Source organism: Bidens hawaiensis, unplaced genomic scaffold (assembly GCF_021521415.1).
Source record: "Bidens hawaiensis isolate Kalapana, Puna unplaced genomic scaffold, B.hawaiensis_p1.1 tig00008327_1, whole genome shotgun sequence".
In the NCBI taxonomy this organism is placed as follows: domain Eukaryota; kingdom Viridiplantae; phylum Streptophyta; class Magnoliopsida; order Asterales; family Asteraceae; genus Bidens; species Bidens hawaiensis.
This window is the reverse complement of record NW_027504976.1, coordinates 64,360-89,000: the sequence shown is the minus strand read 5'-3', so window position 1 is coordinate 89,000 and position 24,641 is coordinate 64,360. Positions and strand designations below refer to the sequence as shown.

The 24,641-nt window shown below is 34.8% G+C and overlaps 4 protein-coding genes across 4 annotated transcripts; all 4 read left to right on the top strand.

Annotated features, from left to right (window-relative positions):
* Window positions 1–480: 480 nt before the first annotated feature.
* LOC143609647 (uncharacterized) lies at window positions 481–2,803 on the top strand. Its single transcript, XM_077084345.1, has 5 exons — window positions 481–831; window positions 923–1,070; window positions 1,265–1,347; window positions 1,443–1,930; window positions 2,509–2,803. Exons 1-5 carry the CDS (start codon window positions 481–483, stop codon window positions 2,801–2,803), a joined length of 1,365 nt encoding a protein of 454 aa, XP_076940460.1.
* Window positions 2,804–3,213: 410 nt separating this feature from the next.
* On the top strand, window positions 3,214–3,855 carry LOC143609646 (uncharacterized). Its single transcript, XM_077084344.1, has one exon. The coding sequence runs from the start codon at window positions 3,214–3,216 to the stop codon at window positions 3,853–3,855; it is 642 nt and encodes a 213-aa protein (XP_076940459.1).
* A 3,991-nt stretch (window positions 3,856–7,846) lies between these two features.
* On the top strand, window positions 7,847–8,431 carry LOC143609645 (uncharacterized). The gene has a single exon (XM_077084343.1). It carries the CDS (start codon window positions 7,847–7,849, stop codon window positions 8,429–8,431), a length of 585 nt encoding a protein of 194 aa, XP_076940458.1.
* Window positions 8,432–12,308: 3,877 nt separating this feature from the next.
* On the top strand, window positions 12,309–22,223 carry LOC143609649 (histone acetyltransferase GCN5-like). The gene is made up of 13 exons (XM_077084346.1): window positions 12,309–12,849; window positions 12,915–12,979; window positions 13,990–14,070; window positions 14,201–14,272; window positions 14,415–14,583; window positions 15,098–15,141; window positions 15,238–15,337; window positions 15,420–15,488; window positions 15,743–15,797; window positions 16,461–16,576; window positions 17,466–17,559; window positions 21,128–21,269; window positions 22,062–22,223. The coding sequence occupies exons 1-13, from the start codon at window positions 12,370–12,372 to the stop codon at window positions 22,120–22,122; spliced, it is 1,548 nt and encodes a 515-aa protein (XP_076940461.1). The 5' UTR covers window positions 12,309–12,369; the 3' UTR covers window positions 22,123–22,223.
* The last annotated feature ends 2,418 nt before the right edge of the window (window positions 22,224–24,641 follow it).

Sequence of the window (24,641 nt, the reverse complement as noted above, 5' to 3'; positions counted from 1 at the left end):
GCCGAGAAACACGCTCCCCTATGTAGCTAATGAAGTCACACATGAAATTTCACGAGGTTTCTGTTCATTTAATAATGCTTTCTTTATTAAACTTGTCGTCGTTTATGACTTCCGTTACTTAATAAAACAAATTTCTTAGGTTTTTGAATTCAACCACATACATTATTGCCTCAATTTTGTGACGTTATTGATCCATTATCCACCCGAGATGTGAACACTGAGGAGGATCCGTATAGTTTTGTTTATGATGCTATACCTAGAGAGCACCGTGTCTTGAAGGAATGGAGTCCATGTCCTCATTGCAGAGCAAAACGATTTACATATGAATTCGCTACCTTTTGTTGTATTAGTGGGAAAACAATGTTAGCAAATTCAGAAATTCCAGATGAATTGTACCGACTTTTCACATCACAAGATGATATTGGTAAATTGTTTAGGCAAAACATACGTGCCTATAACACCCATTTTTCTTTCACCCCAATGGGTGTGACATTGGATGACACAATGAACACTATGAGAGACAGTGTATACACATTTCGTGCACATAAAGGAATATATCACAAAATCGATCAATTAGTTTCGAGGGATGGAACACCTAGGTACTTACAATTATATTTTTATGATCCTGATACTGAGTTGGATCATAGACTCCGATGGCCAAATCTTGATGAAAGAATTACTAAGATGTTGACAAGTATTCTGTCTACAAACACATACGTCAACACATTTCGAAGTCTTGCAGAACTAGGACCTCTAGACAACTACAGAGTCACTTTGAATGCTTCGGTGGAACTTGACCAAAGGGTGTACAATCGACCAACAACATCTGAGGTTTTAATATATTACTTTACTTCAAAGTTTTCTCTAAAAGTAACACAAATATAGTATTGATTATTTTACTTATTATTGCACCATTGTATAGGTTGCTGGTATTTGGGTTGAAGGAAATGACAATATCACTTCGTACAAAAGAAGTATTGTTGTATACGGTAGGTATGAATATAGTCAAACTATCCAGCCGTACTTTGGTTGTTACGATCCATTGTCATATCCTCTATTTTTTCCTAATGGTGAGTCGGGTTGGCATTTTGAACATACCACGTCAAGGAGTATTAATCAATGAAGTTCACAACAATCACGATAATATCGAAGAAGAAACGGAAGGTACAAACTACGTATCTTTTTTAAGTGAGGGTTATAAATAGTACCCTAGCGTGTGTTATTTTTAATGAAAAGTACCAACAATTTACCTATCTTTTTTCAGAGGCTAACACACGAAGTGGTAGAACAACAGTGGCTATGCGAGAGTACTACTGTTACAAGTTCCAAATTCGATCTACCGAGAACGTGATTCTGTTCAGTGGCAGATTGCTACAACAGTTTGTTGTTGATGTTTATATAAGCTTGAGACGTCACGCTTACAATTTTGTGAACAAAACCAGGCTAAGATAAGAGCAGATTTGTACCAAGGTATTGTGGATTGTGTCAATGCTGGTGAGGTTCTTCCAAGAAGAATTGGAAAACGGATTGTGTTGCCTGCATATTTCATTGGAGGGTCTCGCGACATGCGACGTCGGTTTCTTGATGCGATGACTTTAGTTCAAGATGACGGCAAGCCTGATTTGTTCCTTACAATGACGTATAATCCTGGTTGGCCTGGGATACGTGAAAATTTAAAAGATGTTCAAACCGCACAAGATCGTCCATACCTTGTTTCAAGAGTTTTCCGTGCCAAATTAGAGGATCTTAAGGAACAACTCTTCAAGAAGCATCTCCTTGGAGAAGTTAAGGCATACATTTATATCATCGAGTTTCAAAAGCGTGGTTTGCCGTATGCGCATTTTCTTCTTATTATGTACTCCCAGCACAAAATCAGTAATCCAGACCATTATGATAAGGTCGTGTGTGCTGAAATTCCTAACATACTAAGGTATCCCAAATTACACGAGCTTGTCGTCAATCACATGATGCATGGTCCTTGCGGACAATTACGAACAAACAGTCCTTGTATGCAATTGAAGAATGATCGTAAAGTTTGTCGCTTCCGCTATCCTAGACAATTTAATGAACAGACAACGCAAGGAGAAGATGCATATCCATTATATAGAAGAAGAAACGGCGGAATAAAGATGGTTGTACGAGGAACAACTCTTGATAACAGATGGGTTGTCCCGTATAACCCAAAGCTTTTGATAATGTTCAACTGCCACATGAATGTCGAAGTTTGCTCCAAGTATTAAATCTGTGAAATATTTATTCAAATATATTTACAAAGGACATGACAAACAAGTTATTCAAATCGATCAAGATGAGCAAGAGGTTGTTATTAACGAGATAAAGAGATTTCAAGATGCACGCTACGTATCTCCCCTGGAGGCAATGTGGCGTATTTTTTTCCTTTTCTCTTTCTCAAATCCATCCCGCTGTTTTGGCATTACAACTTCATCTCCCTAATAATCAAATGGTTAGATTTAGAGATGATGATACAATATCTGAAATTGTTGATAGGGAAAGAGATAAAAGAACCATGTTAACTGCATTTTTTGATACAAATAGAGCGGATGAAACAACAAGGAAATATTTGTATAAAGATTTTCCAAAACATTTTACGTGGACTGGAGGCTCAAGTCGTTGGACTCGTCGTTTACGTAAATCACAATTGTTTCTGCTAATCCGGCTGAATGAGAAAGGTACTACCTACACCTACTTTTGTCGAATATCAAAGGGCCTACTTCTTTTGAAGATCTTTGCACAGTTAACGGTGTACAGTTTACCACATTTCGAAAAGCAGCTCTTGAGATAGGCTTAATAGAGAACGATGAAAGTTTATCGCAATGTCTCACAGAAGCCTCTTTATTTCAGTTTCCCAGTGCTCTTAGAATGTTATTCGCGATCATAATGATTTTTTTGCAAACCTGGAGATGTTAGAAAGTTATGGAATGACCACTTTGATTCACTTTCTAAAGATCATCAGTTACATTGTCAAAGTGTCGAACGAGTTTGTAATTTAGTTCTTACCGAAATTAGGGACCTTTTACAATCAATGGGTAAAAATATCAATTGGTTTGATCTTCCAAGCATAACAGAAGAACTTAACTTACAACATGAAGGTTATCGTGAGGTTCAAGAGGAGTATGGGTTAGTTGTGAAGCTGAGCACTTACGTGCCAAAGATTCACTTAATTCTGACCAAAAACTCGTGTTTGATGAGATAATGACACACGTGGATAATAATGTACCAGGTGTGTTCTTTATTGATGGTCCAGGTGGAACAGGAAAAACGTTTGTGTACAAAGCTTTGCTTGCTGAAATTCGTTCACGTGGTCTTATTTCTCTTGCAACAGCTTCATCAGGTGCTGCAGCTAATAATATGCTAGGAGGGAGAACAGCTCACTCGAGATTCAAGATTCCTCTTAAAGTTGATAGTAATTCAATGTGTGGCCTCACAACACAAAGTGGTTCCGCTAAACTAATCAGGGCAGCTAAAATAATCATTTGGGATGAAGCATTAATGGCAAAACGACAAGCGATCGAGGCAGTCGATCAAACATTGCAAGACATTATAGGTGTTCGTCTCCCATTTGGTGGAAAGATAATGGTTATGGGGGATGATTTCAGACAAGTGTTGCCGGTAATTAAACGTGGTACTCGTGCACAAATTGTAGACTTTAGCCTACGAATGTCACCTCTTTGGTCTGTGACTAAAAAGATGCGGTTGACCATTAATATGAGAGCAGTTAATGATATGTGGTTTTCTAATTTTCTTTTAAGAGTCGGTAACGGAACTGAAGAACCAATCGAAGGAAGCTTTATCCGTATACCTGATGACATGACAATTCCATGCACTATACGATAAAACTCTATAAAAGAACTATATCAATGTCATATATCCGTCAATTCAAAACAACTTGTATTCTTCGGATTATATAATCTCTAGGGCAATATTATCCACTAGAAATGAGAGTGTTGATGAGATTAATGATCAAATGATTGACATGTTTCAAGGGGAGGAAAAAGTTTACTATAGTTTTGATGAAGTCAAAGATGATCACAACAACTTCTATCTGATCGAGTTCTTAAACTCACTAACTGTGAGTGGTTTGGCGCCTCATAAGCTTCGATTAAAAATTGGATGTCCGGTAATATTGTTACGGAATATCAATCCATCACTTGGCCTATGTAATGGCACAAGATTAATATGTAAGGGTTTCCAACACAATGCTATTGACATAGAAATTGCCGTTGGTCAACACATGGGAAAAAGAGTATTTTTGCCAAGAATTCCACTAAGTCTTTCTGAAGACGACATGTTCCCATTCAAGCTAATAAGAAAACAATTTCCCATTCAACTTAGCTTTTCCATGACCATCAACAAAGCTCAAGGTCAAACAATTCCGCACGTTGGTGTTTATCTACCAGATTCTGTATTTTCACATGGGCAACTTTACGTGGCATTGTCAAGAGGGATATCACGGGAAAATACAAAGGTATTAGTACATCCTGTCAAATATTTTAGACGAGATGGAGTGTACACCTCAAATGTTGTCTATCGTGAAGTATTGCGTGATGAAAGAGCTACATGTGTTATAAAATGTTGGTATGTTATTGATTTTGTGCAACTTGTAATATTTCCGAATATGTACTTAAATGCATTTTGAGTTTATTATTATACTTTATTCATTGCTAACAGAAACTTAAATTAAAAAAGGTAAAACATGGCCCCCTTTATCAAATCTATCTATATCATTTATAATATACTAACTTATTTGTTTTTTGATTACATAAATTAGAGATCTGCTATGGACAGAACAAAGAAAAACTCAGAAGAAATATCATGTATCAATTTAACATAAATACTAACTATATAACATTGTTGGTTTTGGTAAAACATATATGAGAGACTGAACATTGTTTTCATTTTGAAGTGACGAAGCCTGATCTAGCAGATGTGGTAGTTAAGGATGAGAAGATAGTATAAACTCATCTTCAAGTTACTGGAGCAGTCAAACAAGAAGAACCTGGTACCGATTGGGATGAAGAATGGTGGTCAAAAAACGTATATGAGGTCATTGAGATGTGTAAGGCATATGACTAAAAACTATCATTTCAAAATGCAAATGGTTAACACAAGGATGCTTATTTTTTAATGCTTATGTATAAGACTTATGTTTTCTTATTAAACTGTAGCAATGTTTATGACTTACATTTTCATATTTATGTTTCTGAATTTTCTTAATTGTGTTATGTAAATACTTATGACATAGATAGATCACACCGGTGTAGCAAATACGTTATTGGAAAAAAGACGATCATGTTTGGGTATGTGTGTTATGGTGGGGGATTTTAATGACGTTCGGGACCCATCAGAACGTTTATATTCTGATTTTATTGCGTCTCACGCCGACACATTTAATCAGTTCATCGCAAAGGCGGAACTGGATGAATACCATATGGGAGGGGGCGGTTTACTTACGTGTCCGACAGGGGTGATAAGTTTAGCAAGATCGACCGGGTCCTCGTGTTTAATGACTTTAAAGATAAGTGGCCTCTTGCATCTCTGAGTGTGCTTTCTAAAGGGTGTTCGGACCATAAACTGTTGCTTCTTAGCATGGTCCCGACGGATTTCGGCCACACCCATTTTCGGTTTTTTAACAGTTGGCTGGAAATTCCGGGTTTCTCGATTTTGTGGCTGGCCAAAGTGATCGTTTCAGGTTTGATGGTCCAGCCGACTTAGCTCTTACCATCAAATTGAGATGGTTGAAAAATAGAATAATAAGGTGGCTTGAGGTGAAGAAAAGAGGTGTTAATGGAGAGTATGAACAGAAAAAAATAAGACTTGTCGAATTGGAAGGCCTGGCTAAACAGAGACACTTATCGGATGTGGAGATAGGGGAAAGACTCGAGTGCTCAAATTTCATTGTGGAAGCAGATGGGGTTAAACAAAGTGACTTGAGGCAAAAGGCACGGGTAAGGTGGGCAATAGATGGGGATGATAACTCTAGTTTTTTTCATGGCAACTTGAATGCTAATCTTTCTTCAAATCGCATGCATGGGTTATTGATTGATGATGTATGGGTATCCATTCCCGCGGTGGTTAAAGAAGAAGTGTATAATTTTTTTAAGTTAAGGTTCACTGAAACTTTCGTGGTTAGACCTCGGGTCCGGTGCCTTGATGCCAACTCTCTAAACGGGGAGGAGGCTAGGGGGTTGTTAGAACCGTTTTCTCTGTTAGAGGTCAAAAAGGCGGTTTGGGATTGCGAGGGGGATCGGTCTCCTGGCCCGGATGGTTTCAACTTTAAGTTTATCAAAAGATGTTGGCCTTGTTTTGAAGCTGACTTTATGAAGGTGTTCGATGAGTTCTTAGAGGTTGGTCGGTCATCTTATGGGGTTATTGCTTCGTTCTTAGCTCTAATTCCCAAGGTTAAAGACCGATAAACTTGGGGGATTACAGGCCGATTAGTTTAATTGGCTGCCTAAATAAGGTGATTTCTAAAGTTCTAGCAACTCGGTTAAAGAAAGTGATTGGAAAGTTGATATCGGTGGAACAAACGGCTTTCTTGGTAAATATGAGTATTCTAGAGGGTCGCTTATCCTAAATGAGTTGGTGGCATGGAAAAAAAACATAAAAAAAAACCGGTATGATATTTAAAGTGGATATTGAAAAGGCTTACGACTCATTAAATTGGGATTTTTTGATGGCGGTTCTTGAACATATGAACTTTCCGTGTAAATGGAGAAGGTGGATTAGATCTATACTTGAGGGGGTCGGGCGTCGGTGCTTGTAAATGGCTCGCCGACCCCGGAGTTTGATTGTTCGAGAGGTCTTCGCCAAGGCGATCCACTCTCACCTTTTCTTTTTGTGTTGACGATGGAATCACTTACTGGTTTTATGAAGAGGGCCGAGAGGGCTGGGTTGTACAAAGGTTTGAGGTGTGGGTCTGGTGGTCCAAAGGTGTCTCACTTTTTGTATGCAGACGACGTTGTGTTCACGGGTGAGTGGGAAAAAGAGAATGTGGTGAACCTAAGGCGTATACTGCGATGCTTTTATTTAGTGTCGGGCCTACGAATTAATCTTTCCAAGTGTTGCCTTTACGGAATAAGGGTCGAGGAGCCGGAGCGGATGGTTATGGCGGGGTTGTTGAGATGTCGAACGGCAGCCTTTCCATTTAAATACCTTGGGTTACAGGTAGGCAGTAATATAAACCTGATTGCATCTTGGGACCCGATTGTAGAAGTTTTTAGAAAGAGATTATCAATTTTGAAAGCGAATAAGTTATCGATTGGAGGCAGAGTGACGTTAATAAGATCAGTTCTTAATTTTCTCCCTACTTACTACTTCTCTTTGTATAAAGCTCCGGAGGCGGTTACTGAAAAACTTGAAAGAATTAGAAGACTTTTTCTTTGGGGAGGTTCGGAGGAGGAGTCGAAAATAAATTGGGTAGCTTGGAATCGGGTAGTTGCTCCGGTTCGTAAAGGGGGTTTAGGACTCGGGTCGCTCAAAGAAACAAATCTCGCCCTGCTCACAAAATGGTGGTGGAGGTTTAAAAATGATAAGGATGCACTTTGGAGAAAAATTATATGGGCTATAAATCACTCAGAGAGGTCGTGGTCGTTCATTCCGGCCAAGGTTTCCATTCCGGGTCCATGGAAACATATTGTGAACGTTAATAAGGAACTTTTAGCTCTTGGAATTGACTTGAAAAAATGATCAGTAAGGAGGTAAAGGACGGGACGAATACTTTGTTTTGGTACGACAACTGGCGGGGAGATACTCCTTTTTTTATAGGTTCCCTCTGCTTTTCGCGTTGGAGAAAAGAAAGGGCTGCTTTGTTTCAGATCGGTTACGGATGTACGATGATGAAGTGTGTGGACAGTGGGGATGGAGCAGACAACCAGTAGGTTTAGATGAGTTGGATGAACTTAGGTGTCTTTTATTAGCTTGCCAACCAGTTGTTTTGAGTGAGGGGTCGGATCGACTAATGTGGAGTATTGATAAAGAAAACGGGTTCTCGGTTAGAAGTATGAAGTCCGAGATCGAGGATCTTGGAAATACGGGCGTTAACTTCGTGTTGGAATGGAATAATTGGGTTCCAAAAAAGGTTGTTATTCACGCATGGAGAGTGGAAATGGAACGTATCCCGGTTATGGTTCAGTTGGTTAAAAGAGGGGTTATGGTGACGTCGGCCATTTGCCCGATTAGTGAAGAGGATTTGGAGTCGGCGGAACATTTGGTGGTCTCGTGTCAATTTGCCCAATCGGTGTGGTGTATCATTTCGTCTTGGTGTAAGATAAGTCCCTTTTTTGCCTTTTCGGTTAAAGATTTGTCGGAGTGTCATCGGTTTTATCAACTATTAAAAAGGAAAGCAAAAGCTTTTAATGCGGTGTGTTTGACAATGGTTTGGTGTCTCTGGCAGAATGCACTCGTGTACTAGGGGAAACCAATTACCACTGGGAGTGTGGTCGACGAGATTAAAGCGTTAAGCTTCTTGTGGGTAAAGAACTCGGGGGAAAAATGCGGGCCTAACTTGGGAGAGATGGAGAAGTTTTAATTTTAAGATGTAACGGGCGGTGGGTTAGGTGTTGTTTGTATTTTTGGTGGAGATATTTCTTTGTGTTCGTTACCAGTATCTTGCTTGTAATGTTTCGTGTTGTTTTGTTTATAAAATTTTCGCTTTGGTTGACCATTCAAAAAAAAAAAAACAATACTAATACATAATATATCACGAGAGCATTGATAAACTAACTTAAAACGAATATCACATTGTAAATCAGTGTCGCCGCCGCATCGTGCGGGTACCTACTAGTATATTATATATATATATATAGGATTATGTTCATGCGAGAAGTATTCTTAGAGCGAGAAATAAAACCAACCAATTAGAAATTTTCTTTTATTATATGATTTATTTTAATCATAAGGGTATTTTAGTACAAATGTTTTTTTTATGTTTAGTAATTAATTACTATCTTAGAGCAAGTTACACTTTATTTGTTTGTTATTATTTTATTATTATAAAGTATATATTATATTCTCTAGTTACAAAAAAATCACATCGATTTCTTTATCAACAAACAAACTTTTTTTAAATCTGAATTTTGCCATTTTAATTATAATTTATATATAATTCGAAGTCTCATAATCTATGTTTTCCTAGTTACTGTTTATCAACAAACAAAATACGTCTTATTTTAATTTATAATTTAATGATTTTTATAATTTAACAATAAAATCGGCAACGATCTAAACAATCTAAAGCTATCATTTTCACTTTATCTTTAGAGAAAAAGCGAATTTACCAATTATGATATTAAAAAACAAGGGTTCATAGAATCAAAATAAATTAAAAAACACAACAATAAAAAGTTATATCGTAAAATCCAACAATATATACTACAAACCGATACATAATTATAATTTTGTGAAATGTCCTATGTATCAAAAAAAAATATACACTACTTATTAAACAAGTGTAGGAAATACGTTTTTATATGTAAAAACATAAGTAAGTAGGTCATGCGAAAATATAATTGTAGGTTATATGTATTTTGTGTAGGTTAATATACATATGTGTAGGTTATATGTTTTTTGTGTAGGTTGTACATATGCGTAAGTTATATGCAAGTTATATGTACATGTGTAGGAAATATGATTTTATATATGAAAACATATGTGTGTAGGTCATGCGAAAACACAAGTATAGGTTATTTGTTTTTGTGTAAGCTATTGTATACATGCGTAGGTTATGTGCTTATGTGTAGGAAATTTTTTTAACCAAATAGACACAGATAAACATGAAAAATACCAACACTTACATTTAAACGAACACCATTTAGACTCCCATACATCATCACTTTTGAATTTACACAATTAATGACTCCTATACTTTCAGATTTTAAGATAACCAATAACAAATAATCACGTATAACAAACATGATATACAACAAATCCAACATTATATACTACACAACAATACAAAACTATAAATAATTAAAATGTCCTACATATAAATAATGTCCACCACACATCAAATAAGTTTAATAAAAAAAGAAATTATACATGTTAAGTAAACCTATACATAGCTACACATGTCATACACAAGCAAGTTACGAACACAAACTCAAGTTAGCAACTTAAATACAATTGCTATATTAATTAATGCATAGAAATGGGGAAACTGATGAAGACACTTTCAGAAATTAATTATGCCTATTTATATATGACAATTCTACCCTTTTTACTTTTATATTTGTTATAACAATGTCCTAATAATTACAAATGTGGCATTTATGATTTCCACCATTGATTACACATAATCAATGGTTAAGATTAATTTCTCGCACTTCTCGCTGTAAAATTACTTCTCGTATGAACCATCCCCTATATATATACATACATACATACATACATACATACATACATACATACATATTTTACCATTCATGCTTACACACTTCCGTTTACCTTTTAGGGTGACGTCGGTGTTCAAACTTCCAAGACTTTAATCTTTCCTTTCGTAACTTAAATCGCCAAACCGTTAGTATACTCGATCCCTTTTAAACTTTTCACCTTTGGGATGTAACATTGTTATTAAAAAATCACATTAACTCAAACACACTCTATTTCCACTCAAGCAAACTCAATTCTAATACATGCTAATTCTATTTGTTTGTTTATTCAATCTACATGCTATAATAAGTTGACATGCTACTTTCATTAACTTCGCAAGCCTCCGTTGACATGTATAACCTTATAGGATTCACACACCACCTTTTTGTTTGAGGTCATTGTCAAGTATTCTATTACGGCCTGGTTATGTTGATAATAAGGATATGCTGGTGCTTAATCTATGGTTTGAAATATAGTCATGCATGCTATTATGAATTCTAAAACTAAACATAATTTAGTCATGTGGATTTGAGATTTATTCTATATTATGCTATGTAAAATCAAACTTGTATGCTCACCAACATTTTTATGTTGACGGATATTTTTACAATGTTGCAGGAAATGCTTGAAAAATTGTTGCAAGAAAACTATTTAGGGTGGATTTAGATACACACCAAATTTTAAAATCAAGACTATGCTCAATTATTTTGTTATTATATGTTTCATTATGGACAAGTTGTATTTTCATTAGTAATGTAAAACAATATAATTTAATCTATTGAAATCTAGTTATGACACTGAATTTCTTTGGAATCAATCTACCACATTGCACCCCGATGTTTTCGCCATTGGTTGGGGCGTTGACACCCGCCACCACCTTTTTTCATATGCTAACGTCCACTTTTATAAAGTTACAAAATAGGTGGGGTGGCCTACCGCACACTATTAGTTGTGGACGTTTTTGGGGTGTAAAGGGCATATAGGTTGGTAAAACATTAGCGTTCGACATATTTGTATTTTAATCAATTTTTTAAACCATTAACCACATTACACGTCGTAATTTTTTTAATATTGATTTTTTATTTAATTTTCATGTGAAACCACTACACACTTTCTTATGGGGCGATTTCATCTACATGACAACAACATCACGAGCGTGTTCACCTTTTTGTGGAACCATTACGAATACCATGATATTATTAATTTGCAATCACATGTTAACTTATACTAGGTTGCAATCACATGTGAATGTAAATAATAATTAAACTTATCGTGTAAATTCATGAGGTTACATTGTCAAACGATGTTATGCTAATGTTAGGTCACATGTAAATTCAAACTAGAAGAGTTTCCTACTATGGAGGAGCAAATGGCATCGGGCATCGGTATCGAATCGGTACCGGAACAAGCAATTCGGTACCCGTACCGATATCAAGTTTTAAGAAAATCGGGATCGGTATCGACCGATACATGTACTGGTATTTACTGAATTATTTACTATGATACTGACACGGAACCAAGAAATTTCGATGCCGGTACCAAGTTCTTGAGAAATTCGGGATTGTGCCGGTCGATACTGGTATGATACCATGCTCACACTTAAACCCTATGCACGGGGAGCTTTGTAAACGTCACCTTCAAATGGAAATCTAACACATCGTACAAACTGAATCGATCCATTCACAACAATATTTCGAGCAATGGTTCTTTCGTTGTACTTTGAGCAAAGGCATAACCAATACTGAAATGTGCGTAACCAACATGCGTGCCCTATGCCACGAGTGTAGCCATTTTTAAGAAAACCCATTTTTCACACCAACTTGTTTTGACCAGAAACGCTTTCCAATCTGAATCCATTATCCGGGTCCTAAATTAAAGTAACGGTCCCTTGCGACGTTTTCTGGATCTTGGTCATGTGTTAAAACTGCAAAACCCTAATTCCCAAAACCAAAATTGTATTGAATTGAATTCAGTTCTTATGAAATGGACGGCAATTCAACCGCACCACTCCGAAGCTCACAATCTCCATCACCGTCACACTCGGCCTCCGCCTCCGCCACGTCATCCATCCACAAACGCAAGCTCACCGCGCCTGAAGACCACGCGCCGCCCTTCCCTTCCTCCTTCGACGGCGCCCTGACCTCCAACGACGACCTCGAGAGCATCAGCGCCCGCGGCGGCAACGACTCCGACGACTCCGAAGAGTTCGAGGACGACGACGAGGACGAATACGACGATTCCTCCATCCGCAACTTCACCGCCTCCCGCCTCGACGGCCGCAACACCAAGCTCAAGACCGACACTTCCGTCAAAATTGAGCCGAGTGAAGGAGCCAAACCTGAGGCGTCGGTTTCCACTCCCGCCTCCTTGGTGGTGAAGGAGGATACGGTGAAGAGTATATTTACGGAGAATCTGCAGACCAGTGGAGCTTATTGTGCCAGAGAGGAGAGTTTGAAAAGAGAGGTAGTTTCTGTTTTGATCATTTTGCGCTTTTGTAAACCAGGTTGTTGATATCATTTTTTTTGCAGGAGGAAACAGGAAAACTGAAGTTTGCATGTGTATCGAATGATAAAATTGATGAGCATATGATTTGGTATAGACTTCTCTTTCTTAGGACTGTGAACAACTGAAAGCTTAGTGAATTGTTAGTTTTCGTTCGTTTAATAAATGATACGAACATGAACACGGAATTTCGTTTGATTAACTAAATGAACGAACATGAGATGTTTGTTCAATTGTGTTCATTCAGAAAGTTTGATAATGTGTTTAATGTAGGGCTGGTAATTGGTTACCTGTTAAAGACACGATAAACGATAAGACCTGTTAATAAAAAAAGTGCGGTATGCGAATTTTTTATTTTCTTAAGTAATTGATATTAGTAGGCTAGACTCCCTCATTATCCCTTATTGGTACACAAAACTTAAAACTGTCTTATAGTCATGACATATAAAGGAGTTAAACGAGTCGTATTAAAGTTTGATATTTGTGTTACGCGCGTCGCCTCTTACCTGTTAAACCTGTTAAGACACGAATTGCCAGCCCTAGTTTAGTGTTTGTTCGTTGAAGTTTTTTATTTTTTATAAATATTTGTTACTGACTTTTCTAATCTTATCATATAGATTTAAGCAAATTATTAACTATAAAACAAAAATGTATATGAGTATCATTTGATTAATTTATATGTAAATTAACATATGAATATGAATGTTAAAAACAACTTCAACACAAACTTGGTAAACTACTGTTGACACTAACCATTCTCCGTTCACAAACAAGTTCATTTCTTTAATGAACAAACACGAACAAGAAATTTTGTTCGGTTAGGTGTTTGTGAACCGTTTGCTTGTCTGATAAAAGCTTAACGGACGAACATGAGCAAGGCCTTGTTCGGTTTCGTTTGTTTTGAGTACAGTCTTACTCTCGCTTCATATCAAACAAATAGGATGAAAAAAGCTTCTAGTTTTATGTATTCATTCAAATAAAGGGCCTTGTAAATTGTAAACTAGTGTTTGTTATGTATAATAATAATAGTAGTCTAATAGATGGACATATTAACATTGTTTTTAAGTGCAACAGTTACACTAATATTCATATTTTTGAAAGGTTAATTGGACTGAAGAATATTTTTGCAAGGCAACTACCTAACATGCCTAAAGAATACATTGTTCGTCTTGTGATGGATAGGTATGTTGTTAGCATGTGTTCTTCATAGAAAATGGTTAAATAACTTATTAATAATACAGAAATAGTGCTTCTAGGTTTATATTTCATCATCTTTAAATAATATTTTAACTGTACATGTAAATCGATGCAGAGGCCACAAATCCGTAATGGTTATCAGACACAATACTGTTGTTGGTGGCATTACATACCGCCCTTATATCAGGTACAAGTGTTACATGTGTTATCATATGATATGATTAATATCTCCCGTTAGAGATAAATATGTGCATTTGTTTACTATCTTATATTGCTTTTTTTTTTGTTTTTTTTATCGTTGGTTTATTATTGTGTGTGTGACATTTTAGCCAAAAATTTGGAGAGATAGCTTTTTGTGCAATCACGTCAGATGAACAAGTAAAGGGTTATGGGACTAGACTAATGAACCATTTAAAACAACATGCACGAGATGTGGACGGGCTCACTCATTTTCTAACATATGCAGACAACAATGCTGTCGGCTATTTTAATAAACAGGTACATGATTTATAATTTTTTGGTAACATGGTTCATGGTTAGGGCTTTCATGTTATAATGATAAAATCTTTATATTTAGTTTTTTCATTTTTAACTTTTTTCTTAATTTCTTTTCACACTCGTATCACATTCTAACCAATTTACAAAACTTAAATATTTAACATAAAGTTAAAAGATTTTTTATATCAAATTTGTTATTTTAAAGATCCGGTCAGAACATTAATAATGACACCAATAGCAAGCGTTAAAAAACATGAATGTCATATAAGATTTTATTGTCATTCGTCTTTGTAAACGTTAAATTAGTTCTTACAATCGAGGAGATATGTGAAAAACTTTTGAACATCATAAATATTTGTTTATGTTTAGAGTTAATGTAATTATAATTGCTAAAAGCAACTTTTTGACAACTTAGTGGAAAGCTGATGTGGTAAAGTGGCAAATTTTTTAAGATGTTCTTATTCTAGTAATATTGTTTAGTGAACCAATTAACAAATCTGTATGTTCATTTCAGGGCTTTACAAAAAATATTAACTTGGAGAGAGAACGATGGCATGGGTATATATATGAAATTTTAAGAAGCTCACATCTTATTTTGCTTTATTAAAATTCATAGGCTGTCTCCTAGTATATCTTAAATATGTGGTGTTATAGGTATATAAAAGATTATGATGGAGGCATTCTTATGGAATGTAAAATTGACCCAAAGCTTCCATACACTGATTTATCAACCATGATTCACCGTCAGAGGCAGGTAAAGTTACATGGCTTGAATAGTATTTCATTTGAAAATAATGAAAAACAACATATTATTTTTGGTTTATTTTATGTTTCAGGCCATTGATGAGAAGATAAGAGAGCTTTCAAGTTGTCACATTGTGTACTCCGGTATTGATTTTCTAAAGGTATGCTCACAGTAAATTAAATAAAGGGCCGATTTAAATGGGTTAATAGCCAATCCAACTCGACCGCGGCCCGTTTCTACCCATTTGAGCTTTTACTCTTTATACCAATGATGGAAAATTATAAATGCATATACGTTATTATATAGCTATTTACAAATGTCGCAATTATGCATCGCAATTAGTTGTGCTGACAGCTAAGATAGGAATCTTCTTTATAAGGTGATACTGCTAAATTTGCAACTTATTTTTTTCAGAAAGAAGTTGGAATCCCAAAACGGGCTTGTAAACTTGAAGATATTCCTGGTTTGAGTAAGCTCGTTAATCCTTGCTGTTATAACAGTTTGCTAAATTTGTGTTAATCTTTAGTGAGACATCTATTATTATTTTGTTCTCTTCTGTTTTCATGTGACATGTTAATATGTCTTCTGTTTTCTAAAGGAACTGTATATAAGATTTAGTTAAACGAAGATCACGATCAGTCGATCGCATGTCTTGTTTGTTAGTTGATGTTCTTTTAAGTTTTATGTTTAGTTTATTAAATTAAAATATCACCTCTTACCGTTTAGTCCAGTTTTATTATTGGGCCCAACATATTGACACTCATGTTTACATTTAATCGGTGTTCACCTGGTTATGTTCGTGCATCCATGTTCAATTATATTTGTTCGTTTGTGTTTGTTTACCTTCATGAACTTGTCACTTATACTATTAATAAACAAATTTAACATGTATATGGTCATTATTCTTAATAAAATAACCCAAACAAGAAAACTTTGGTCATATAATTGTTCGTATCCGATCGCTTTGTTCGGTTAAAATTAAGCAAAGTGAACTATTTCCAGCTCTAATATTCTGATTTTGAAGATTTGTGGATATTGTAGTTAGGTTGTAGTTTATTTGGTGATAAATTATTGATGATATTATTTTTAGTTTTAATTTTGTTTGTTAATTTTAATCTGAATTAAATTGCAGGGACAGCTGGGTGGACTCCTGATCAATGGGGACACTCTCGCTTTAAATATTTCAATGCTTCTTCAGATGGTACCTTAAACCAAAAGTTGACTGGATTCATGCGTTCCATTTTAAAGGCAAGTTTTTTATTCGTAAGTTTTTTACTGGGTATGATTGATTGATTTTTGATCCTTAAGTTTCAATCCGAACTTATATAATTTTTTTTTATGTAAGTTGCATTCTTGATGTGTTTTAGCTTCATATGGCTATTTAAACCTGTTTATGTAAAATGGGTCAATTTGGGATTAGTTTGGTAGTAGAGGTGCTCATGGTTCGGTTTTGGGCTAAAAATGAAACCAAAAACTGAAGATGCGAATCTGGGTCGTTTAGTTTTTGGTTCATGATGGGTTCGGTTCAGTTTTAGTTTTGCCATACTGGCTTGAAATTTTTGGGCTAAAATGGCCCAAGTTAATGAATTTGGGCCTGAAACTTTGGGCCCAAAGTTTTTTTTTTGTTAATCAATGATTAATTTATTAAACCAAATTTGGAAGTTATAATTCGTAAATCCAGTAAAATCGTTAATTATTTTTCTATAAATTACTTGACATTAAAAAAATGAAAGTTATAATCCGTAAATCCAGTAACAAAAGGCGTTTTCCAGCTTTTACGGGTTCAGTTTTTTTATTTGGTACATGCAATACTGAAATCAAACACGAAATTTGGTTTTTGAAAAAAAACATAAAACCAAACTGTGGTTTTTTGAGTTGGGTTCGGTTATGTTGGTTTTTTCGGTTTCATGCACACCACTAATTGTTTGGCTTCCAACAAATGGATAAAAGTCAAATCTTTAGTGTTTACAATCTCCTGAATTGCTTTAAAAAAATAAAGTTCATGATTTAGTTTTAAGTTATAATCATATATAATTGAACTAATTGAACTTTTATCCATTTGTTGTAATCATATATAATTGAACTAATTGTATAAAGAGAACCAACTAATATGACCAAAATAATTTTTTGTAAGCAGGCACTGCATGATCATGCTGATGCTTGGCCTTTTAAGGAACCTGTTGATGTTCGTGATGTTCCTGACTATTATGACATCATTAGAGATCCCATGGGTAATTATGCTGTTATTATTCTGTCTAATTATTACATTTTAATCACATTTTGTTTGCGTCTGATATTTCTTGTCGCTATTTATGATCATTATTTAAAAAGAATTCTGCTTACCTTTTTTTACCCCTCGTTCTATTGGTGGTAATTTTGACCCGTTTTTTAATAAATGGTTGTTGAAGGTTATCGAAAGCCTATAATAAATGCATAAACATAGGGGTGTAAACGGGACAAGTCTGAGCTCGACTAGGTTTGTTTAACTTAGAGCTCGAGCTCAGCTTGTGTATTATTTATTAATTGATTTATATACATTTTCAATTATTTTCTTCTGTATATTTCAATTACAGATGTTATTTTCATTTTTTCATAGTTTATATATAATAATAATTGTTATATAAAGAAAAATGGGTAAATCTAAACACATTAGTTAAGCTGTTTCTATGCAACTAGACTAGAGCAAGTGGTTGGATCTTGAAAAGCGACTGTCAGGACAAGTATGAAGTATGTCGCTAGAATAAAATAGTAGGGTCATTGGAGCTAGGTGACGGGTTATCATTTCTGGTCGAGCTAGTGTCACCAGTAAAACGCCACCCAGTGATCGACTCTTGGTGGAGCAGAAAGTGGTCAGAGCTAGTGTCACGGGGTGGCTAGTTGCCAAAAAATGACATTGAAATCTTGGTTCACACACAAAACCTTGCGAGAAATACAAGATCTGAGGGCCGCCTTTGGCTGTGTTTGTGGAGTGGAAGCGGTGGCAGGAGAAGTCTAGAAAAGTGTAGAGAGAGAAACGAGGGTTACTTGGGATGAGAGTGGTTGGCGTTAGGCAACCCACTAACCTTGGTCACCGCTCCATACCTCTGGTGACCCCTTTTTCTCATATAATCCGTCTCTCTCTACACTATTCTAGCCTATTTCGGCCATTATTATTATTACCATAGAGTAAAAGAGAATTGTCAGTGTCACAAGACATTTTTTGATTTTTTTTCTTTCTTTTTTTCTTTTGCAAAATGTGTTTTTTTTTTAAAAATTTTGTTTTGTACCAAATTTTTTCTTTTTATTCTTATTTTTGTTGATTTTTGTAGAGTAGTTTTTTTTTGTGCCGCAACGCTCGGGTTTTACTAATGTCTAGGTTTCAACGCTCGGGTTTTACTGACGGCCGGGTTTTAATGCTTGAGTTTTACCAATGTGCCAGTTTTAACGCTTGAGTTTCACTTAGGGGTGTTCTTTAGGTTAGTTTAAAACTTGAAGAACTCGAAACCTAATCCAAATTTCTCACGGTTTCATCGGTTTTGGGTTTTTTCGGGTTTGGTTAATCGGGTTTAGTGTATTCTAGTGGAAAAAACTATGGTTGTATCAAAGTTCGGGTTTAAACGCTCTAGTTTTACCAACGTCTGGGTTTTACCGACCGAAAAAGCATCGTTTTAAAAATTTAATTTTAATTTGGCGTAGTTATTTTTTGTTTTTAATTCTTGTACAATGACGAACGTAACTGATGCTGACCGAATTCACGTCAACTTGTCGCTGCAACCCTTGGGTTTTACCACTACTTGGGTTTTACTGATTGAATAAACGTTGTTTTAAATATGTTAAAAGTTTTTTTATTTTATATAATAAGTTATACGATTGACGTTACATTTTTTGTTTTTTTAAATATGTTAATTACGAATTTATTTTTCTAATTTTAGTTCTGGTACCATAACGAACGTAGCTGATACAGACCAAATTCGTGTAGGCTCGGCGCTGTAATGCCCATGTTTTACTGATCGAATTCGTCGCGCAAAACGCGTGGGAAATCGCTAGTTGCTTCTACAGTTTTACTCCATAAACACATCCACCACCGGGATTTCAGTGTTTTTTGACAACCTACAATTGTTATGCTCTACTGGGCATTGACTGTTGATTAGCGTTTTTTCTGGCAACACTAGCTTGTCATGCTTTTTGTGACTTACTTTTCTATCAGACTAGACGTTGACCAGGCACAACATTAGCTCCGACAACTACTTTCCAAGTTATGGAAACATACTTATGGTACGGTGGCTTACTAGCCAGATCTGACGATCGTGGTGTTACAGAATTCAGGCGTGACCAAAATGGAACAAGATATGGGATGTTATGATGGGAGGAATGAGATTGGTAGGGAACTTCTTGACTTTGTATTGGCTCATGGCCTGGAAATAATAAACTCGGTCTAACTCGTTCTTTAAGAAAAAGGAATCGCATTTGATACTTTTAGTAGCGTAAGGCATAACAAGCAAATCTAGTATCTTTTTAATGAGGCAGGTAGGTCGCTATTGGTGGGCTATTTTAGGGAGTCGGTAGCGACCCAACATTGTTTGTAGGTGATGAATATACGTGTGAGAGATATGTTGGTTGAGGGGAAGAGGAAAAATGGACCTAGGATTCGATGGGGAAATTTGAGCGACATGATTGATGCATTCAAATTCAAACTAAAGGCCATCTGGATGAGCTTATGTGGACTGGAGGGGGACGCAAACTAAATGTGGGATGCTATGGCAACCACCGTTACAGATGTAGCAATGGAGACTCAAGGTCACAATGGAAACGATAAGCAAACATATGGAGTCTTGGTGGTGGAATGAAGAATTATTAAACATGAAAAATAGAGAGGTAAAGAAGGCTAGGCTTGATCAACTTTGTTTAAGCTCTATTTCTAAAGCTCGAGCTCAACTTGTTAGTGGTTCTTCAAGCTCGAGCACGACTCGGTCTTGGTTCGTCTATTATTTATTAGAAGCATTTATATTTATTATATAGGTGTATATGTGGATTTTAATTATATTTTATATATAGAACATGATATATATATATGTGTGTGTAGTGTGTGTGTGTGTATAGATATTAGTTATTTTATCTCAATTTTATATATAAAAACAATAATATATAAAACCAATTAAATAATTAAAAGGCCTGTTTTGGTCAATGAGTGAAGTTCGTGCTCAGGCTCGTTTGTTAAACAAGCTTAATTTTAGGATCGAGTTTAGGCTTGTTAGGATTAGCGCACACGCAAACTGTACACAAACACGAAAGCAATAAACGAACACGATGATTTAACGTCGTTCGGTCTAAACTGACTTACGTCCACGGGTGGCAACTAGGTATTCTTTATCGAGTGGCAAATAATTACAAGTATATGACGTGATATAAATAGTGACTGAACCAGGGTTTGTAAACTATTAAACAAGAAATATAAACTGGTTGGGGCTTGGGCCTGCCGCCTGCACCCGTCTCCGATTTTGACTTCATATAGAGCGGCTTTCGGTTAAATTTTACAGGGCTGTAAACGAATCGAACCTGACGACACCATGTCCTTGTTCTTCCGTTAAGCTTTTGTTAGACAAACGGACAGTTCACAAACACACTACCGCACGGAAATTCGTGTCCATGTTCTCTCAAACGGACTGTTCACGAATAGTCTCCTAAATCATGTCATTTAAAGTTGGATTACATGGCGGTAATAATGTAGTGTTTTTTATGGGTCAATATTATAATCGAGTGTTCAGTGTAGTTTTTAAATAATTAGGGAATAAACATTAATGAATATTTAACTGATTGTAGATCTTAAGACCATGTCAAGACGGGTGGAGTCAGAGCAATATTATGTGACACTTGAGATGTTTATTGCTGATGCAAGGAGGATGTTTGCCAACGCTAGAACATATAACTCTCCTGAAACTATTTACTATAAATGTTCCACCAGGTAAATCATTTCTTTGAAGATTTGTGTTTTTTTACATATATGGTGTCTATTAGGGGTGTGAATTTCTGACATGCATGTACCTGGCACGAATGTCGTGGGCTTGGGTTTGGTTTTGGTATAAATGCGTTTGAGTCAGTGTTGACCTGATTAACCCAGTTTTTTTATTTTTATTTTTTTAAATGTGTTTTATGTAATAAACATAAATTAGTCTCGTATTTTATGCAAAAATCTACACCTAAAACGGAAGCTAACATAAGTCTCTTTTATTATAATGTAATTGTTTTATATGATTTTTTTTTTTTTTTACTTTTTGTTGTATAAATGTAAATTTAAGTATTAATATTAATATGAGAAAACAACAAAAAATAAAAACTTTCAAGAAAACGGTCCTGTTTGAGTCCAACTCATGAATATGCAAGTCTACTTCAGTTCACGGGTCACTTTTTCTTGTTTGGGTTGTGTTCGTGTTAAATTCTCGGTTTGTGCTGGTTGAACCCGACAAACAGCGAACGCTATCCGTAAGAACCCCTAGTGTCTTTTGCATGATGTGATCCATCTTTTCCTACATCAAATTTAGCGCTGACAGTTTTGACCTGTTCAGTTATAAATGAGTAGATTCGTATTGTGTTTTATCTCTAGCATGTCTCGGGGGTAAATTTGAAAATTAACTAAAAAGAAAACGGGTCAAACTGTCGAATATTGCACAAAACCTAGAGGGTTTTCTTGTCAACCAACTTGTAGTTATTTTACCCATTATCTCTAGTATTATTCATTCAGACTGTTATTATGCAGGCTAGAAACCTTCTTCACAAGTAGAGTTCAGTCGGGTGTGCAATCGTTTCTGAAAATTTAGCATAAGAAACGGGAATTCTTCACAAGATTTGCTGGTATAAATAAAATGTTGTTCATGTATCCTGTTAATGTTATATTTGCAATGTAGTTGGTACTTAACAAAAACTGGTTAGAGACACCGGTCCTAAGTCCTAATAACTGGAGACATAGTTTTTTATTCGTATTTTTGTATTTGTAGTTTCGTTGCAAGTGATAAAGTATTGGTTACGGTTACTTGATAAAATGACTATTTCTGGTAAGATCATAGTTTATTTAGAAAGGGGTACGTAAATGATAATGATGAGAATGATTTGTAGTCATTAAAAAATAATAATAAAAAAATCATAACTTAAAATTTAATAAACACAACAAAAGTTAAAATACAAAAGTATTTCAATGTCTTTCTCGTTTAAAAAAAAAGACACAATGTTGATGTAAAAAATTTCGCTAGTGTTTTTTTTGTATATTTTTTTTCATTGGTTGTCATTTTTTCTTGAAATTGTGTATTTTTTTATTAATTGTGTCATATTTTTTGTTTGGTATTGTGTTATATTTTGCGATATATTGTGTCTATTTTTATTTTATCATTGTGTTTTTTTTGTTTATTTCTGTCATTATTTCTTTTTATCGTTTTTTGAGAATGGGAAAAACATTTTAGTTTTTTTTTTAATTTTTCGTATTATATATATATATTGGGTTATAATATTTTTATTAATTTTTTGACCTTTTTTTGACAAGTTTTTTTATTGTCACAAATTATTTTTATGTTTCTTATTTTTGTCTCCCTTTACATTTTAACTTTTCCCATGTTTTCAAATATATACACTTGAATAATGTTTATAATATAGGATAGAGTAAAATACAAAAGGAGAAAAAAAATTAGAAGTGTGAAAGATTTGTGACCACACAAAAAACATCTTAAAAAAATAAAAAAAAAATCATAACTCAAAATATAAATAGAAAATTAAAATATTAAAAAAAACAAAAATGTTGCCACCATAACTCTCGTACAACAAAAATAAAAAAAATTGACGAAAAGACACAATACAGAGATCAAAAACACAATTACGAAAATGAACAAAAGACACAATTATAATTAAAAAAAGATGCAATAAATCGCAAAATATAACATAATGCCGAACAAAATATAGCATAATTTTGAGTAGTATAACACAATATAAAGAAAAAATATCACAATGTCAAGGAAAAAAGACACAATTAATTACAAAAATAAACACAAAACACAATGATAAATAAAAAGACACCATGATATTTTCACTCACTATTGTGTCTTTTTTTTTCCCCGAGAACGAGAAAGACGATGGAAACATTTTTGTGTTTTTTACTTTTTTCGTTTTTTAATTAAATTTTGAGTTATGATTTTATTATCATTATTTTTTTATTTTTTAAGGGTTTTTATGCGACTACAAATTCTTCTCATCTTTCTTGTTTTTGTTCTCCCTTTATAAAATAAATGGACCCTTATAAATATAAATGTAAAAGAAAAACACTTTTACAAAGATGTACGCGTTGATGTTTGCTGTTTTGCATAAACCTCTTAGAGGATCCAAGGGACAGTTGATAACATAGTATGAAAAGTGTCCTAAAGTGGAAGGTTTAATTTGATAAACTAGGTTTAGAGCTCGTGTCACATACAAGATGGTTCAAATTATAAAATTACAAGTAAAACAAATAATTATGTTATGTATATGAAAAAATGTATTACATCTATATTTGTATATACTATGTGTACATAAATTGATTTTATTTATATCACAAAGTGAATTTTTTTAAATGAACTTAATAAAAAAATACACGTGCAAAAACATATACAAGAATGTAGAGGTGCACAAATCGGTTTTTTTAAAAAAACCGGTTCGGTTAATAACCGGACCGGTTTTTCTTGGCCTGGAAAAAACCGGTTTTTTTGGTGCAAAACTCGGACCGGTCTAACCGGTTAGGACCGGTTTAGAAACCGGTTAGAACCGGTTAATAACCGGTTTTTTTAATTAACCGGTTTTTTTTTTTAAAATAACCGGTTAATAACCGGTTTTTTTCATAATAACCGGTTTTAAAATTAACCGGTTTTTTCCATAACCGGTTCAGTAACCGGTTTTTTCTCTAGAACTTGTAACCGATATACAAATCGGCGGTTACTAAACCGGTCAAACCGGTTTTTAAATAACCGGTTTTTGTAAAAACCGGTTTTCGGTTTAAACCGTTGAACCGGTTCACCAACCGGTTTTTTTGCCCATCTCTACAAGAACGTTCTTTATATTGAAAATTTCATTCCAAGTGTCATATATGTATAATTGAAAGAATTTTAGTTATGAACCAATTTAGGAAATAAGACTTCTCATACGGTAGTAGTTCTAACCACTCAACATAAATACAGAATGAACGTTACCTTTATTGATATACCATCCATTGAAGGAAATAAGAACATTAAATTGTAACGACAGATGTTTTTCAAGAACTATGTTTTCTAAGCTAAACCATGAAAAAGGTTTTGATAAGTTTCAGGGGGTTTCTCGACTTTGT

What these genes read in the sequence shown, in the direction of transcription:
- LOC143609647 (XM_077084345.1), top strand. Translation starts at nt 481, where the DNA reads ATGGGTGTGACATTGGATGACACAATGAACACTATGAGAGACAGTGTA. An exon ending in ATCGACCAACAACATCTGAG is followed by an intron (nt 832 to 922) that starts GTTTTAATATAT and finishes ACCATTGTATAG; the next exon opens with GTTGCTGGTATTTGGGTTGA. An exon ending in TCCTCTATTTTTTCCTAATG is followed by an intron (nt 1,071 to 1,264) that starts GTGAGTCGGGTT and finishes ATCTTTTTTCAG; the next exon opens with AGGCTAACACACGAAGTGGT.
- LOC143609646 (XM_077084344.1), top strand. Translation starts at nt 3,214, where the DNA reads ATGACACACGTGGATAATAATGTACCAGGTGTGTTCTTTATTGATGGT.
- LOC143609645 (XM_077084343.1), top strand. Translation starts at nt 7,847, where the DNA reads ATGTACGATGATGAAGTGTGTGGACAGTGGGGATGGAGCAGACAACCA.
- LOC143609649 (XM_077084346.1), top strand. Translation starts at nt 12,370, where the DNA reads ATGGACGGCAATTCAACCGCACCACTCCGAAGCTCACAATCTCCATCA. An exon ending in ACATACCGCCCTTATATCAG is followed by an intron (nt 14,273 to 14,414) that starts GTACAAGTGTTA and finishes GTGACATTTTAG; the next exon opens with CCAAAAATTTGGAGAGATAG. An exon ending in GAGAGAGAACGATGGCATGG is followed by an intron (nt 15,142 to 15,237) that starts GTATATATATGA and finishes GTGGTGTTATAG; the next exon opens with GTATATAAAAGATTATGATG.